Source organism: Cupressus sempervirens, chromosome 9, assembly GCF_028749045.1.
Source record: "Cupressus sempervirens isolate cs-2001-9-10 chromosome 9, ASM2874904v1, whole genome shotgun sequence".
In the NCBI taxonomy this organism is placed as follows: Eukaryota; Viridiplantae; Streptophyta; class Pinopsida; order Cupressales; family Cupressaceae; genus Cupressus; species Cupressus sempervirens.
Window position 1 is genome coordinate 184,474,852 of NC_143126.1, and position 19,820 is coordinate 184,494,671.

Here is a 19,820-nt window from a genome sequence, read left to right on the forward strand (position 1 = left end):
TTTGATACTAGATGTAATGCCTTGCCTAGAAATCCCTGGAACAAGGATTCAATTCAAGCCAAGATATTTTTTTTTTACAAGTATGACTGCACATGACAACACCATACAAGGATCCCAAAGATCACAATGGAAGACTTCACCAACAATCTAAGAAACCAACAAATCTTCAGACACTACTACCAAACCAACACACACAAATCAAGAAAAAAAATCTCTAAACTATTGAAGTAAGAAATCACAAGAAATCCTAAAGGGTACCCAAAAGTCCAAGATGCATTCCTCGAAGAGCAATGGAGAGGCCCCCTATTCTTCACGCAAGAGAATAACAACTAACAATCTTGCATAAGGAAGCACCTCTTCACATGAGAAAGTACACTGAGCCACATGAGGAAACACCATCTCGCACAAGGACATGCTTGGACGAATAGCCAAAACACCCAAACTGGTGTGGATTTTTGCATGAGGATTCACCAAGTTGTGTAAAGAAACCCAGCACACTATGCAAATAGTTGCATTCTCACATGAGAAAGCACAATTTTGCATGAGGATACAAATCAGCAAACCAAAAAATATAATGGTAAAAAGATAGGAAATAAATTTCCTCCACACCGAGGAGTACCAGATCCATGTAAATCAAGGAACAAACACTTGAGTGCTAAAACAACAAGATATCATGAAACTAGGAAGAGGAGCATCTATCCATCTAAAACATAGTAGTAAAAGAACATACTGAAAGCAACATCATAATGTATAGAAATAGCATCACAATGTATTGAATAACCAAACTAAGTATGTGATTCCTCCCAACTGTGAATAGCATCATAAGATCATCATGGATCCTAGCCATCCCCCATGCATAACATCCTAAGCCATCGATCTAATCATTGATACTATTGTAATAGGGATGTCACTACTAAAACATGTTGCAATATAGGTATAAGAAAATCTAATGTGCTAGTAGTAAAGCATAAGATAATCCTACAAAGTAGAAAACATCACCTATCACATGATCACATGTTAATCATCATAATAAGGGAATCTAACATGTTCAACCAATAAGTAATAGATAATCCAATACATCAATTCACATCATCTAGTCATATGCTAAACATCATAATATGGGAATGCATCAAATAAACTAACATTATCTAAACATGATATCCAAGCACTCCAATGAAAGCATAAATGACAAGGAAGCATACTCTGAAACCTGAAGTACCAAGTGAAAACATCCAGCAACGATCATGCTAAGACAAAAGACCATCTCTGTACACCTATCCCTAGCAGTGTTATAGGTAGCTATGCCTCCCAACCATGTGGCACCCATAGGTCCACACCCACCGTGCTGATGGAGATAAAGATCCAACCACAAACACACTCAAAGAAAACATTCATGGCTAACACTCACACCAGGCAGTATGATGGCTATAACCAAAAACCTAAGATAATGCAAGTAGTATGGGTCCTAGTCAAACACTCATATGGCTTCTAAGTATAGGCTGACATCCTAGAGATTTTCCTAGCATCGACAAGCCCAAGCTTGGATCATGCAGATACAACATCCCTCAACAGAAAGGCTCTCACACATACATTTTATTATCTTAAATTTTATTAACTGGGCATAACCAACAAAACTTGACATGCAAAATGAGGTAAAACCCCCAAATTTTGGAAAACTTCAAAGTTAAAACTCATTCGACCTTTAAGTATAAAAACCCCAAAAGTCCAAAAATAATTAAATTCAAACACCGTATGCAAAAATGGCCAGGATAACAGCACAAAACCCCAAACCCTCATCCCAAAAAATAGGGAAATGCTCATACTCAACTAACCAGATAGAACTAACAAACAAAAACAGAGGGTAACACTAGTTCTCCACCTCCAGCCAAACAGATACCAAAAATAGAAGCAGAAATAGAGTAAAAATAATAAAACAAGAGATTCCTACCTCATGGCCAAAAGGGCAAAATGGAAATCTGAACTAGAAAATAAAAAGCCCACAAAAGTGGTCAAAAATTGCGGCAATCCAAGGTCTCCCCAAGCTAGACCCAATGACTTCAACCTCATGTTGGTCCCATGCCCGTAGCTCCCACAACGAACAAAATAATAAATCCTCATGAAGAGGATTTTGGGTTTTACTCTCAAACTTTCTAATTCAAAAGTGAGAAGTGTAGAAATTAAATTCCTTTTTGGATGCTTATTCACTTTTCAAGTGAATAATTAATTAGTGAAAATAACCCACCAACCTAGTTAAACCCCAGATTGACCCAAATAAAAATAGGCTATTCCTATAAATATTAATTCGTCTATGGCAAAGCTACCAAAAATTAAAATAAATCAATTAAAAATTTTGAAAACCCAAAAACATATAAATTTTCATAACAACTTTCGCAATGATGTGAAACTCTAAATGCACAAACACACTCACTGGTCTAATCACATAATGTTTAGATCTAATAATCACCGAAAGGATTAATTTATCACTTAAAATATGGATACATTGACCATACAGGGATGACATTGGTAAAATATGAATAGCTAAATCACTAACTCCATGTGCCACTACCAGGGATATAAATATTGCACACTAAACAACATGATCAAGTGAAATTGCATATAATAACATAGCTGAAGCAATAAATACATTAAATCACCTAATTTAACTATTTATTTAATTATACTAAAATAATCTATTTACTTCACTCATGTCCGCATAAAGCATAACAACATAGGAATGAAGTAAATAACCTTAACATTAAATCCATCACATAACATAATCAGTGATATGTCCAAATATTGGATAACTAGATATAATCATAAAACACACTATCATTTCACAATGGCATCATCATGCAAATATGATCAAATCAACAACATAGTAGTCTAAAATCTATGATATTGAAATCCAACTATAACATTTGACCCTCGAGTCATCTCACATGTAAAGCATTAGATATCCACAGCACATAACCAAATGAATCCAACATGGACAATCCATTTCTAACTATTTAAGCATTTAATAATGGTTGTAAAAACAACATGAAAAGGCACTTAAAATAAATAAGTGAGCACTATCATAAACATGACTAGCCATTGCTATAGGAACCTAGTCCAATGTAGCAGGGTAATAGTACATAGTGCAATCTATGCACACGTCTTAGGGTAATCATGAAACAACCTCTGGATTCCACATCGATCCTAGTAACCACTAGCACAAACCTTAGTGAACCAAAAATCACATTATAATCTCATAAATCAGTCAAAGCATAATCAAAGCAACTGATATAGAAATATAAATCAAATCACCTCAATGGGGTAGACCACTCATGGTCACAAACATGATCCATCACAACAAAAGATCAACAAGGTTGCATCCATCAATATGACTTATAGGAGTCAAATGGGAGAGGCACTACACTATTGTTCCAATCTCTCCAAACTCAATGAGTTATGTTGAATACTATTAAAGATATGCTCTATCTCTAGAAATTTTTTCCTTTAAACCACCCTATTATGTATAATCTATGGCTTCAGATTCTAGTTACTTCGTGCAACCTATGGAAGGAGGGAAACAATAGAACTTTCAAAGATGAGATAAAATTGATTTAGGACTTATTTTATATATTCAAAAGATAAGTTAGGGATGGTATCAATGTTTCTACTTTTCCTAAGGCTCCTTCCTACCCTAATTTGATACATACTAGAGTGAAATAGAGGTGGCATATCAATCAAACCCTAATCAATTTGAATTGGCCCAGTATAAATAGAAGAAAGGAGACTAAATAGAACCCTCTTGAGTGAAACTGGCTAAAATGTAATTTAGATGCTTTCTCAAAGGGAAACCCTGGTATTTCTGGAATATGAGCTCTAGTGAGAAACATTATTGGAGAAATGATTCAAGGTTCTTCAAGAGACATGGGTGTTAATTCCAATAATTACATGGAGGGAATGACAATTTGGCATGGTATTAAGCTTGTCTAAGATCCTGGTGTAGAGAATATGGTAGTTGAAGAAGACTCAAAACTCATTGATGATATCATCACTAATAAAGTGACTTGCCCATAGAAAATATTATCTCATAGAAGACTACAACATCATAAGGCTATCTTTGTTCTAAAATGTCAAGATAAAACATTATTTGAGTGAAGGAAATAGAGAAGTTGATTTCTTGGTTAACTAGGACCTAGGTTATACTAAAGAAAGAAATATTTTACGCGTGAACTTCCCTGAAGAACTTCAAATCATTTAATCAATGATAATATAGAATAACTTCAACAGAAAAGAGGTTGATAAATTATATTGTTGGATCTCTATGAAATATATTAAAATGTATTTTAGTGGTATAAGTCACTAGGTTTATAAATTAGATCTAGTTACTTATAAAAGTGGAAGTTTGAAAAAAGGCAAGAAGGATATTCCTAAGGGTCCAAAATAATCTTACTAAATAAAGATAAATCATTCCATAAATCTAGAAATGGGTTCAAAAGAAAATTATTTCCCTGGATTTCATAATATGCTATTTTCTATTAATATGACCATCATTAAAGAGATATACAATGGAGATACTAATGACCAAATTTTAGAAAGATTTTGTAAGAATAAGGGTCAAGCTATTTGTAGTGGCTAATATTCACAAATTGGCTAATTTTAGAATTTTTTGGAAAGTAATTTGACTAATAATTTAAGATTTGTTACAACTAAATCGCCATAGTTTTATAAAATTTAGTTCTAGAATATTTGAAATCACTCAATAATTTATTTTATTGAAAAATTTAAACTCAAATATTCACCACAATATTCATTACATGATTAGATTTGAGTCACCTAAATATAATCTATCATTGGAGAACTTAAATTGAACTGGCCAATAATTATAATAATTATTAATTACTTTGGGGATATATCACCAATATTTAGTTTTCACTATTGATTTAAAGTATATGTAATGATCCTTATAATATTCCACAAGGTAAAAACATGTTCAATTTTGATTTGTAGTATTCCATGGTGATTAATTAACTTCCTATTATTATTAAGATTTGTCAATATTTTATACAAAAAAATTACGATTTGAAAATAATTGTCAGAATTGGTCATATTTAGAATTAAAATTTGAGAGATTCGCCAATAGAAATAATTTTGTTTTTTCAAAATAATGAAATTTTTGCCAATATTTTATACCTTTTCTGGAGGTGACTTTCTTAAAGTTTACCCTAATAAGGTTAATGAAAGTATGACTATTTGATAAATTACATCAAATCCTTAATAAAAGACATATGTGTGAGTCATGCCAATGCGGATTTATTGTTAGAAGTCTTATTGGGAAACAAGATACTAAGAGGGAGGTGAATTGGGATCTATATTAAAACTTTTCATTGATAAAAATTTAATTGTATTCACACCTAATCCATCTCATATCTTAGTTCTCATACTGTATAATCATAAAATTGTAATGTTGAAATGAAATCTATCTAAGAATAACATCCAAAAAAAAATAAATTCATATCACAAAGATTTTGGTAACCTAGAAACACTTCAAGATGAAGGTAAAACTAGGGTAGGGATAAAACCCATAAATCTTTAATATTGCAACAACAATTTTTTCCTGTTAGGGCTACAATTTGATCACTTCTAATGATCTACCCTATGAGGGGTCTACTCTATTGAAAGATTTACAAGACTCTTAGGTCTTACCTTGATTAAAGGAATTTACATTTACAGTAAAGTAAGGACTCTGTTAGGAGGTTTAAAAAGGTCTATTAAAACCACTTTGTTAAGAGATTTTCCCTAACTTAGTCTATCAAAACTAATTTAGTACATGTTCCTTTGGTTTTCTCTTAAAGTTTTTTATGAATCTCCTTTCTTCAATATCTCAAACTGATCTCCTTATATGATATGTTACGTTCTATCCTTCATTTCTCTAGTTTCTCTATCTAATCTCCTATCTGACTTAGCCTTCCTTTCTTTATGCTTAGCTTATTCACTCCTTCATGCTTGCTTCACTTCACCATTATGATCTTAAGGTTAGAACCCTTCTTAAATAGATAGTCTTAGAAAGGAATAGATCTTAATCAATGATCCATATTTCACGCTTTTGTTGTTTCACCCTTCTAATTTTCTAATTGGTTAATCTTTTCATGGGATTAATACCTTATAATAAAACATGTAATCTTCTCCTTAATAGTCCCTACAATATTTAAATGTTGTGTAGAAGTTGGTTAAAATAATTTACATAATTGTTTGTGCCATTACAAAGTCATATGTCAAAACTAGTTTACTTGGCACTTGAATGTTATGATTCTCGATCATAACTAACATTCACGTTGTTACTTGGCTTCTATATGCTAAAAATGTACTAACTTGCTCAGTATTAATTAAATTTATGAATTCTCAATCTCTACTCTATTATTCAGTATGTATGTTGACGTCTCTACTCAAGTGCTTGAAAACTTTTGACTTTCTTAGCATGTGATGAAAAATAAACAATATCTTTATAACTTGGCCTTCTCTAGATAGCTCAGTCATAGTGATGACCATCCAATGCAACCTTGGAAATGACTAAGTGTTAGACACTAGGGAAACTTGGGCTTAGGGAGCCACAATCTCCCCTTTTGACATTAGTGGAAAAAACACTTTGTCAAGACTTACCTATCTATAAAAAATAAAAAATAGTGCTCCCTCTAAGACCGTAACTCAGTCTTCAAAACTTATCTCTACTATATAATATATACAAGTTTGTAAACTCTAATCTCTGATGCTAACTCATTTGATAATTATGTTTATGATCTGCTGACTTTCTCATGTGCAAAAATGATTTATGTCTCCCTCTTTTATGTCATCTCTGCCTTTGTGTCTATCATGATGAGATTTCCCCCTTGTTTAGGTCATGAGAATATTTCCCCCTTGGCTTTGTCACTTATGGCTTGGGGTTTTCAGGGGTCAACTTGTAATATCTAAAATTGTTTGATGACTTGCCAAAATTTCTTCATGTCCTTTATTCCATCTATCTCTTGCTGATTCCATTACTTGAATGTGAATTTCTAGCTAAGAAGCTAGAGTAATTAGGCTCTCTAATATTGATATATGTTGATCTTTCCTTGTAATATTCTAAGCCATAAATAGTTCCTTCTAAATTATCTCCAAATGGGTTAGTAGCATGAATTTAACTGATATTAATTTATTCCTTATACCACTATCTCTAGCCATCAATGTGGCTAATATTCGTTAATCAAATGTCAACTTATTGTATGAAGGTGAGTTTGAACTTGAATTCTTCCTCAAAGAAATTGTACATACCCTCATATCTTCCTGTATCAAATCAATAGAACCTTGATTCTCTAATGTGAAGAACTCAACATCACAGAGTTTCATATACAAAGAATGAATGACTTTCATAATTCCTTCAAACTAAGTGGTAAGGTTAGTAATCTCAGCCTCCCTAATTGCAAGTTTGGTTGGGACTTTCTCCAAAACTTTGTACTCAAATTTCTTTTCAAACCATCACATCAATTTGTCATTGGTCTCAATATATTTTGCCTTTTGTCTAAACCTTGCCAACTATATACACTAGCTGACCCAAAATTTGATGTTTCTCACTAACATCATGAATCTCAAAAGAATCAACATAATTATCCTTGATATTATGTAATAATTACTTCTTGTGTTCTCTCCTCAATTGTTCTTGCTTTGTCTTGCAACTCAACAAAGTTTACAATTCTTGCATATGTTCCAGTGTCATGTTGTTCAAGTCATACATAGGAAATGCAATGACCTCTACTAAATTCACTATCTCCTCTAGTAATTTATCTTTATGTGTCATTACTTGTGATCGAGGGGTGTTATCACAAGGTAGTGATACTTGCAGTTGTTTTCCCTTTGCACTTAATAATGGTGTCTTCTCTTGATGAGTTGATTTAACCTATTATACAAGTGTAACATTTAGTGCCTCTATCGGTGTGGCACTTAGAAGTTGTATAAGAGCTTAAATAGCCTCTTGTTCTTTGGGTTTATTTGTCTTTACTATCTTTTTTTCTTCTTCCTCTTTCTCATTTTTTTCTCCTATCGTTTCATCTGTGACATGGGTAAATTATGGAAACACAATTATATTGACTTACCCTATTGCTCAACGCTCATGTCAAAAACCATTCTAACTGATGTGACTTGAAAATCATCAGTCTTTGCACTTTGAATCCTTGGATAATCTTGTATTTGTAAAAACACTAGATTGGTGCTTGGTAAAGAGGGATCTGAGGTATTTGGTGTAGAATTTTTGAAATCTTCCTCAGTTAATACATTCTAATTCAATGGAGATTACTTAGGAATATCCTCAACTATGACAACATCTTGTTGGTCACTCCCTTCTACCAATTACCTAATTTATTTTGGTACCTTGGAAACTTCTTTTTCATCATCTTGACATTCTAACTCTTCTTCATTTCTTTCATCTTCTTCTTCCTCTTCTTCTTTATTAGTCAATAGAACAAGCAATCAAAATGCTTCCTACCATATAATAATGCTTTCTTTCTCAATTTCATGAGCCCTTTTATTCAAAATTTTGTAAGCCAACTCTTTAGGCATAAAAATTCTTTAAAAAATCTTTTAGGGCTATAGACATGTGTGTCTTTCCCAAATCAAGCATATTATGTCCTAAAGTGCTCTCCCTAATCTGTCTTTTAGTGGATAATGCCCACTTACACTTAGAATCTACTTTATTGTATAAATCTTTATGAGTTCCTTCGCCTAATTCTATACATGTGTACTTCAACTCTATCATCATATCTATCATATATTTTTCAAGATTCATTTGATCATTTTTATTCAAAGAATCAATATTAATTGTCTTTAGTACTTCTCTACTAGTTGATTCTTTAATCTTCTAATATACCTGGTCAATAGTTATTGGAGGTGGCCTGGGTACAATCTAAAGTTCTCTCAGATCATCAAACTATATTTCTTCATCATCTTCCTCCTCATCAGGTGTAATGACTAACTCTCTCCTCGGCCTCTTAGATAATATTTGTGTGTGCTTTGGCCAACTTCCTCTTTCTTGGGCTTTCTTTTTCTTTTGTAGTCGAGGATTGAGTTTCCTTTGATCTTTTGATCACTCTTCTCTTTGGTTCTAGCTCTAGTGGTGTAGCAGCCTGCTCTAGTGGTGTAGTAGCCTTTTACACACCTTTCTTTAGATCCTCTTTTACCTTTGGATCAATGATCACTATTTTCTTCTATTTTGTTTTCTTGGGTTTGTCAATAACTAAATATTTTCCCTTTGATGTCTCAGCTTTAGCTTCTTCCTTGGTTTCCTCATCCTCATCTTTGCCTTCAATTATCTGAACTTGATCTTTTCCAAGTTTTCCCTCAAGATCTTTGATCATTTTCTTCTTTTCTTATCCATATTGGGCACTTTGGTCTCCATCATCATTTTGATCTTGGTTGTCCTATAGGTACCAAATGGCTTGGCATTCATCTCAATCTCTTTAGATAATAATGCAATATTTTTTGTTGTAACTTCATCAATATTTATTTCATATTTCATTGGCCTTAGCCATGCAACACTTGGTAGTACTACCTATGCATAGATGAAATCTATATCTACCATAAAACATATATCTTCAAAATAGTTATCTACAACTGGCTTAGGTGTCCTCATCTTTTTATTCATCTTATTCTTATGTTCCTCAAAATAGTTATCCATTATAGCTTCAAAAGTTTCTCCCAGTTGATTAATTGGATCATTTATCTTCGCAATTATTGGTCTATTCAAGTCCCATGAAACTCTCTCAACATTAGGGAATGAATTATGTACATAGAAAAATATGTAAACGAGTAAGGAACTAAACTTACATGAAGTATTATTTTCTTTCCTTATTGCTCCAAGATTCATAGATAGTTGTTGCAGTTCCATCTTAGTAATATCATAGCTATGATTTTTCTTCTCAATTTATATCATAGGTCCACTACAATGCAAGGTACACTATTCGCTTGGATTGATTGATAGAATTTTTTTGTAATCATATATACTAAAAATTCAATAACTTGACTTGTTATCCTATCGAACGACATTCCACGATCATTCCATTTTTCCTTCATTTTCTACTCAACAACATCCCTTGAGGAACTTCTCATCATCTTTAGTCTATCCAAAGTAAGGTAACCTATAACTTGGTGAATGATAGCCTTTTTAATCTTGATTGGTCTACCCTCTAACCAAATCTTGATATTGTGAACTTGGCTCAACACAATATTTATCTATTCAACCTTAAAAACCTTTAGAAAGGCCAAGGCATGTGTCAGCCCTTTCTAGGAAATAATTTTGTTCTCGTCTCTTATCAATCCATTGTCACATAGTTTTTCATATGCTGCTTCAAGTTCAAAATATCCATTTTTTTCCACTTTGCACATGTAACACGATCATATATTGTGAATCATCAATACTCTATGTGGAATTGATGATAGGGCTCCAAATTCATCGCTAGTCAATGCAATGTTAGGATATTCCTTAAACTTTGGTGGAGGAAATTGATCATTCCTCATGATTTGTGCATTTATCTCCCTCAACATTTCCTTAGCAGATGTAAATGTACAGGATGTCATTTCTAAACTATGGTTTTGAACAAATTTTCTTCAACAACTTTGAAATAACTTAACACTGAAACTTAACTGATTGAGTTCTTCCATACTATATCGCTAAAATCACCTGAATCACTTGTGCACAAAATTGCTTGATAAGATGAAAATGAGTGCCAAAATTTGATGTATACCTTCAATATTTTCAATTAGGTCTACAAAAAATATGTTTATACTCTGGTAGGTGCACAATAGTTGTCTCATCCTTCACAAGTTGTTTGCGTACTTCTTTCCATTCAAATACTCAGTCACTATCACTTTATTTGGTCAATAACATTTTGTTCAACCAATACATCTATTGGAAATATTCAAGACTATGTTAAGTTACTAAGAAGGAAAGGGTGAATTAGTAACTTCTAAAACTTCAACAATTTCAATTCTTAATCTAATAAACCAATTAGCATTTAATTCATCACATCTAATCTAATTTCATGCATGAGAAACTGAAAAAATGAAAGCATCCACAACACTTGAACATAATGATTTGGTGACCCAAAAAACTTCCAAATAGAAAATAAAATTGGGGTGGGGATGATACCCACAAACTTTAGTACTACAACATAAAGTTGGCTAGTTAAGGCTTACATTGATCACTTTTGATGATCTTCCCTATTAGGACACTAGTAAATTTAGTCCTAAATTTTGATGCAAAAAGGTTAAAATTTAGACTAGAGTAGGTCAATAAGGTGACTAAGCTTGTTGTTGGTCTTTTTTGGTTGGTTTTTTGACACACACATTTTGTGTCAAAATTTTGACTTCATAAAGGTGGACTTACTGACGCGAATTTTGTCGATTTCTTTAGTTCAACCTGAACTGTTATTTTCACATTTGCAGGTGCCACTGGTCAAAATTTTGACATAAACCCACACCAATTTGGCGTCAAAATTACGACCAAAACCCCTTACTTTTCTATGTTAGTGCCATACAATTGACATCAAAGGCAACCAATTTGGCATCGAAATTGCGACGAAAATCCCTTACTTTTCTATGCCAATGCCATACAATCAACGTCAAAGTGAAGACATTTCCATCAAAATTGAGACCAAGATATGTAGAAATTTTGATGAGTTGTCCCAATTATTGTAAAAGCTTTGCTCTCATAGGAGCCTTCTAAACTGCACAAAATTTGATTCTAAAGCGTAATTGCTTAGTGCATGAGAGTCAGGGTATCATGCACATTTTTACCTCCACACCATTGTTTCATTCATCACATGATTTATTTCATACAAAATAATGGGAAGGAGGAAGAAATGTGCACCATATCCTGAGTCTCCACTGAGCAATTATGCTTTACAACTCAAATTTTGTGCAGTTTAAAAGACTCCTATGAAAGCAAAGCCTTTGCAATAATTGGCATAGCGCGTCTAAATTTTGGTTCCTATAGGGAAGAATAAATTTAGGAAAGAATTATTTATCAAGAATGAAAGCCAATAATTTTATCTATTTTTCAAATAGATAAATGTGACAAAAAAACTTATAGTCCCAATCACATCATCATAAGAGTGCATATATAACTATAACTATAACTATCTCTAAAACCAACATAATTTACAAATATCCACAATTCAAATATTATCCCTTGATGTTTTCTTTAATGTAAAGTTTTAAGTCAACTATGTTATTGCCCTAGATGTAATACCACATTGTCATTAGGCTAAAGACTGCAGCAAGATTTACAAATGCAAGGAGACCTACCCAACCAAAGTAGAAAATGACATGAAAAGTTAACAATCTATCAATTAACAATCTAGATGAAATATTTCTAGTAATTGAACTATACGTTATAGAAACAAGAAATTTCCTTAAAATTGACACCTCACTAGTTGTTCATTTGCATCCGTAATGGCTTCACAAAAGTTGAAAGCTTATGATTTGTCAAGAACACAAAAGGCACTCGTAGTTCAACTGCATCAATAAAAGTAAAGTAGTTCAGTTGCATGGTGGGGGCAAGAGATTGTCAATATCAATTGTGGAGTTGCAAATAGGTAAGTAATAAACATAAAAAGGTAGTACAAGGCACCATTTTCCATGTTCTAATATGATGAACTACCTTGGAGCTAGTTCTAAACCTTGATTTCTTAATGTTGGATTTGATCCAATGGTACCATTTTCTAGAGGAGGTCCCACACCCCACTTTCCTATTGATTCTAAAGGCACTAATAGAGCATCTTCACTAGTTGATCTCTCTTGCGAGCTCTCAATTGAAACAGAATTCCTTATTGAAGAATGCCAAAGATAGTCATGATGTGCCTATTGCTAATAGGCATATCATGACTATCTTCGACATTCTCCTATGGCTCTTGTGGTTCTAATATTATAACATGAGGCTTCCTCTTCTTTTTTAGCATAATGTTGATGCTCAAAAAAAAAAAAAAAGCCTCATGTTATAACATGAGGCTTCCTCTTCTTTTTTCAAGCATAAGGTTGATGCGGTCCTATAATAAAAAATAAATGGGTTTAATTTTGATTATGTACAACACAAAGAAAACCAAAATGTAATAGCAATTTTTAATAGAAAATGAGCTATATAAACTTATAAAGCTCATAATAATAATAGGCCATAAACTTGGATAGATTTGTTGTAGAATTCTAGAATGATTGGGGTGTACTTATAATCACAATCTAAATTTTATAAGAGATTAGCATGTGTTATTTCAACAAAGATAACCGCTTGAGAGAAATGAGCACATGCTAGAGATTTTTCACTTTATCTAATCTGGTATTTTCTTGCTAGGTTTCAAATTATTAATTTATATAATCTGTTAACCAATCCAAGCCTTCCTATTATCCCTATTTTGTTAATTTAATCATAGCCCAATCTTTGCTTCAAAGCTGAAGTCCAAGAATTACTCTCATTGGTATTCAGCTTCCATTGATGATTGTGAGATTCCTATTTTTTTGAATAGCTACATTATAACTTTCCACTTATTATATCTTGTCCTCATATAGCTAAAAAATGTCACTATTATTTTCGTCCCATTCCCTATATCTTATTCACATAGTAATGGAAATGCCATTCTTATTTTGAATTCTATGAATTTAAAAACAAAGTTCAAGGGAAACTAGCATATCATATGATGTCAAATGGGCATCTCAAAAATTGTATGAACAACAGTCTCATAAACATACCGTGCTTCATCCAAAAGAGCTACAATTCCCTCTAGTTTTTGCATATACAAAATTTAGTTGTATTTAAGATCCTGGCCCTCAATTTCAAAAGTTTGTGCTCTAATAAACACAAATTTCTGACAAAGCACTACAAGTTAAATTGAGAAAGGGATCATTCATTCTAAAATATTTAGTCCATAAGATACTCAATTCTATAGAAAAAATTATTATTTGAAGTTATGAATAAGTGTTAACCCCATTGATTTACCTATACCTAGGATGTTTATTGAGAACCTTAATTGAAATGATATATTGTGTGTATGTTTAACTATGCAGTTTGCATCTACATCTAACTAGAAAAGGAAATGGATATCAAAAAAGACCTTTTCAATTAGATCCAAAACATCTTGATTGTCAACAAACTCAATGTAGCTCCAATTAATTTCTTCTCTTGTGTATTCATCATGTTCCATCTAAAGACATGTTGCACAGCATATGCAAAAATCCATAGAAAAAAGTAAATATCATACACAACAAAATAATATTAAAATAGTTAAGCAAATATACCCTGAGTAAAGAGCAAAAACAAAATGTATAAAAAATATATTTCTTTCAAAAATTATGATAATTTAATAGATATGGAACTTTCTGACCTGATTGAAGTGTTTTTGTAGCTTCTCATTTGTAGATTGATACAAAATAGTTCAAAATTGCAATGAAGAAAAAAATTGGTTTTCCTTAGCTCACCAAAGAGTAATATGTAAACATTTCATATTATGAAAGCTTTCAAATATAGCTCTCTAAATTGCAGTGACTATAGCTACAAGGCATGATCTAAAATATGTAGTCTTGATGTCTATTAAAAAAATGTACCTATTATTCTTGAAAATCTCAAAATTGTAAATATCAAGAATTCCAATTAGGGTCCCAGCCAATTGAAATATTTATTTTATTTACCAGCCTGTATCCAATACACATGGCATTATCTTAAGAAGAGCCCATAGAACAATATACATTCTTTAAAAACTAAGAAATATACTTCACTCTCCAAATATATTCTTCTTTGAGATTTTGTCCTAAGAAACACAATACTCACAAATGGTACATCATACTAGTCAAACAATCGTGAGTATACTATTTTTGCCAATGCATCTCGGCTAGTAAGTGCAGCAACTGGGTCAAGAGATTTTGTAGTGCTTTCATCTCAAGTCACAATGACATGTTTACAAAAGAGCCTTCCATAACCTTAACATCACACCTAAGATAATATATAATGTAGTTATTAACCCTCCCATAACTATTTTCTTCGTGTGCAAGTGTAAGAATGCAAGACTGGCCATTGAGGGATATAGATAATCTTGAAGGATTATTGATTTAGTCTTTAGATGATTCTTGAAGTAGCAAGGAGGAGGTGATATATTTTCTTCTTTGAAGAATGCTAGATGTAGTATGTAAGCAGCCCTAGTATCAACAAAGATAGAAATGAGTATTGCATAAGCCAGAGTTGGGATGTGGGAATAGCGTAGTTTAGGAGAATATGTTCTGGCTGAATTGCACTGAGAAAATTTAGCATTCCAAACTTGAAAACTTTATGTTTACTCCCAAACCATTGCACGTCAAAGTTTAAGCATTCAAAATTTATAAACATTCTTTTTACTCCAAAATGAAAGTACACCAAAGGAAAAAATACAAATAAGAAAGCTCTAATTTCCTATATATGGCACTCAAGTTATTGTAGACTCTGGAAAATTGTACAAAATAGTATATTAATTGGAACAATAAAAAGCATGAGAAATTATTTCCTATTATTGTTTGTTAAAATATATATTTGGTTTATAAGGACTACCAATTAATAGAAGTTGCTCATTTCCACCATCAAATCCTTCCATCTCTATAAGGAACTATGTCTTTAATCTTCTGCTCAGCTCATGCTCTCCTTCTCACTTGGGCTATCACCCATGATTATGGATAAGAATTAAGTATTTCTCTTAGATTACAATGCAATGGATTTTTTGTAGACTAACATATGAATTTGAAAATATATGGCATATTTACTTGAGAGAGAAGAGAATCTATTTCATCAACAAATATTACTGCAGGTTGTCGACAGCAAGCAACTCCAAACAATGCCCTCACCAGTTTATCACCTTCACTTATCTACATATCCATGATCAGTAACAACAAGAATCAGACTATTTAGAAGGAAAAAAAAAACCTTGGGATCTATTATATACAATGGCTCAAAAAGCACAATGCTTGATAAAATTTTGATGAAGGGGCCCAATGATAACAAGTTAAGTGAATTGACTATGTGAAAAGCTCCATAGTTAGGTGTCCTATAGCCTATAGTACTAGAATGGGTGACCTCTCAAAAGAACCAGTGCTTTAGCCTTCAGCTCTATGATCATCACCTAGATGCAATTAATGCTAAGTGGACCATTCAAGATTCAGAAAGATAGGTTCTTGTGACTCATAAAAAATGGATCAATGAAGATTGACTCAAAACTGTGACCAATTTTGGTTGGAAGATTTTCGATGGATAGAAATGGGATGTAATGGTTGGAGATGTTTATTGGGATGTGTTTGAAGGTGTTTGAATCAAATTCAAACTTGTGTGTTGCAGGGAATGATTTTTTCTAGAAATCCCTAGGTTGTTAACCCATTTCATGAGGGTTTGTTCATTGGGAGTGTAGATGTGGGTATCTAAAAAATCTAAGTTTAGAAGTGGTGGTATTTTTTCACTCTACCAAGACTATTTTAGGTCTTTTGAGTCTTGGAGGGTAGTGGAGGATAGGGATTCTTTGTTGGGCTAGGCTAATTAGGCTTGGTGCATGTGCAATCAGCAATAAAAGGCTTCACCAGTCAAGGCATGAAGGTCTAAGTTTAAGATGGGTTTAATAACTCCAAAAATGGTATTTGGAAAGGTAATCAACTTACTAGGATGTTTGGAAACTTTTCATGGAATTTGCAAATTTCTGTCTAGACAGGGCTGCTAGGCAGGCTTAGAAGGACTATAGTGAAGAATGATGAAAGATGGATTGTTTGGAGTGGATCATGATAGATATACCATGATAAGGTGATCCAAGGTGTTGTGATCACTATGAGAAGCTTGGTTGAGATTTTGGTACGGTGGAGGTGCTAAGTAAAATATTGAACAAAGAAAGCTTCAGCTACTATAATACAAGCTAAAAGATTTTCTTAGCTAGACATATAAGAGATTTCATTTAGGAACAATGCTCTCTAGTGCATCTAATGTTGAAAATTATATTTATAAACATATGTTTATAGCTGAGAAAATATGCAATGCAATTCATTTTGGCTGGAATGTGGAAAGCTAGATTACACAAAACAAGAAATAATCTTGTTATTCAAGGAAGAACCAACAAAAAATTCAAAATTACAATAAGACTTGAAACTTTAGCATATTGACATACAAATATTTTAAATTCATAGCCATGAAATATACATAGAATTCTATGAGAAAAAATTAACATTGGTATAGACGATAGAGAAGCCAGATTAAAAATATTATTGTTTTATGATTTTCAGATTACAACCAATCTTCATGGCTAGGCTGAAAGATCCTCACAAGTAGCCTATCTATAGTAGAGTTTTCTACATACAAACATCTTATTCTTTCCCTTCTAAACATGTTTATGCATGCAACATAAAAAAGTACAAAAAGCTTTACTGTAGTACTATAAACTAAATATGCATATCTCTATGAATGATCTCTGCAATAAATCATTCAGATCCCAAAAGTAGAAACACCTACAGTTCATCATTTTCTACCACTTTGGGACCCTAAGTAAAATCTTCACAATTTCATACATATGGAAAGACTTTTCCAATATCTATACCTTTCTTTTCTTGACAATCATAAAATGGAGGTGCATGAAAGCAAGGCTCCATTGACATGACTTTATGACATGGTGGATCTAAAACAGTATCATTTTTAGGCTTAAACATAATCAAAGGTTTTATGCCTACAAAACCTTGAGCTACATATCCAAATGTGGACCATGGTCTTATTATAAGTACATCACAAAGAGAAAGAAGATACATTTCTACCCATGCCTTCATACTATGAGATTGATTTTCAGTGTGTTGCCATTCTTCATGACTAGGTCGAAAGACATTCACAATCTCCCATCTATGGTAGGGTGTTCCTAACAAAAGTCTCTGATTCTTTCATAGTGCCCAAAACCTAGAGAGGTTACTCAGACTACATTAGGCTTCTTTACAAATCCATTTTCATATGTAGGTTCGAGGAATTCATCACTATGAGATATGTTGGGTAGAATTTTATTCTTCTGACTACAAGCCAAAACCTAATTTCATATATGTGAGAAGTACCCGAGATCATATATTCTGATCTGTAGACCTATCCTTTGTTTTGCATATGCTAGATAAGCTTGATAGAATCTAGTAATCAAGCCTGAGACTAGATTGGTGGGGTGTAATAGGTACCTACCTAAATAATGAAAAATAGAATCTCTTTGAGGAAATAAATGGTTCAATTCCTCATTGAATGAGGGTAGTAGGTAGAGAGATGGGACAAAATAGTTATTGGACCTTAGAAACAACCATGGTATATTCTTTAGAAGTTGTACCTACACATGCAATCCTTATATGTGTCTAATTTCTCACAAACAAAAAACATTTTTTATATTTTTTGATGTTATCTTTATTATGTAAGACTTCTGTTAACCACAAGTGCTTCCCTGGAAAAATAATTATACAAGGCTTTCTTCATTCAAGAATCAAAACAATAAAAGAACTTGAAAGCATGATTTTATTAGGAACTTACCCACTCACTCATTAATAAACTGGGATAAATATGAAATAAAGTAGATTTGGCTTCTCCTACAATAGCTTTTCCAATCATCATTTTCCCAGTACCCTAAGAGAAAATTAAATGTACTTTATTGTAAACAAAAATGAATTTCAAACATATAAAGAATAGAGAATAAATTGGTCTGACTTACAGGAGGGCCAAATAAGTGGAGCCCTTTTGATTAATGTTAATGGGTACATAGAAATAAACATGAATAATATTATCATCAATTCATTTAGCCATATTAAATTTACCAATATCATCCCACCAAAGATTAGGATCCTGGTCCATTATCTCATTGCTAACATGCTCTATCAGATGTGGTTCCAAGTTACATAGCTTATGAAGAAGCTCACCATCAGGACCAACAAGCATTTCTAAACTGAAAATATAGGACAGAACAGAAACAACCATTAGCATGCTTCAAACCAAAACTACTAGAGATGGTTATTTATTTAGTTAAAATCAAAATCAACTAATCCTATTCAAAAACAATGGCTAGAAGTAAAATATTACATTTATATCAATAATCTAAATGATGTGTTGTAGGAAAGCCACCAGCTTGATGAGTCTTGAAATACTAAAGTTTTGATGCGCATGAGATCCTTCCCAATATCTCAAATAATTTTGAATGGTAAATCAAAATGTACTCAAATAGAAAGAGCTCATTGAAAACAATATAATAAAAAATGCAACTAGGCAGAAAAAACTCCATATGATGTTGTTGATACGATGAAGTAAGCTGGAGTACTGAGATCTAGCTCTTCTATACAAAGATCTCTACCATGGTATTGAATAATTAAATCTTGAACTTTAAGATAAAACATTTCCTTAAGCAATACAAAATAGTAATTTGATGTTTTTTGTAGCTTTGACTAGGCCTACACTCCTCCGAGAACCAATCAATCATGTATGTGTTTCCTCTTACACCTTTTGGTATCTCCAGTCTAATCTTTAATATCCCATCTATACAAATCCTTTGTCAATAAAATTTTGGCTTTGCTTGCTTCTTTTCCATCTTCTCAGATATTTTGTATCATGCTTGCATTTTCTCAACTGAAATGGTTGCCCTTTTCCCATTTACTAATTATGTGTTTGATAGTTGACCTACTCAAAATTTATAGTATTTTGTCACTTTTGAAGGCTCAAGCAAGGGAATAAGTAATGATTATCAGAGTGTATTCTTTCCAACTATACCTTATAGACTTCTTACAACCATATCATATTTTTCATAGGTTAGAAATGAGATAGC

At 32.5% G+C, this 19,820-nt stretch overlaps 1 protein-coding gene across 1 annotated transcript in view; it reads right to left on the reverse strand.

Moving 5' to 3' along the window:
- Positions 1–18,622, reverse strand: part of LOC149538087 (galactoside 2-alpha-L-fucosyltransferase-like) — a 42,786-nt gene extending 24,164 nt beyond the window's left edge. The window contains 3 exon segments of the mRNA XM_089802417.1: positions 17,592–17,808; positions 17,961–18,344; positions 18,542–18,622. Coding sequence (XP_089658543.1) covers positions 17,592–17,808; positions 17,961–18,344; positions 18,542–18,622 — 682 coding nt within the window.
- Between the last annotated feature and the right edge of the window lie 1,198 nt (positions 18,623–19,820).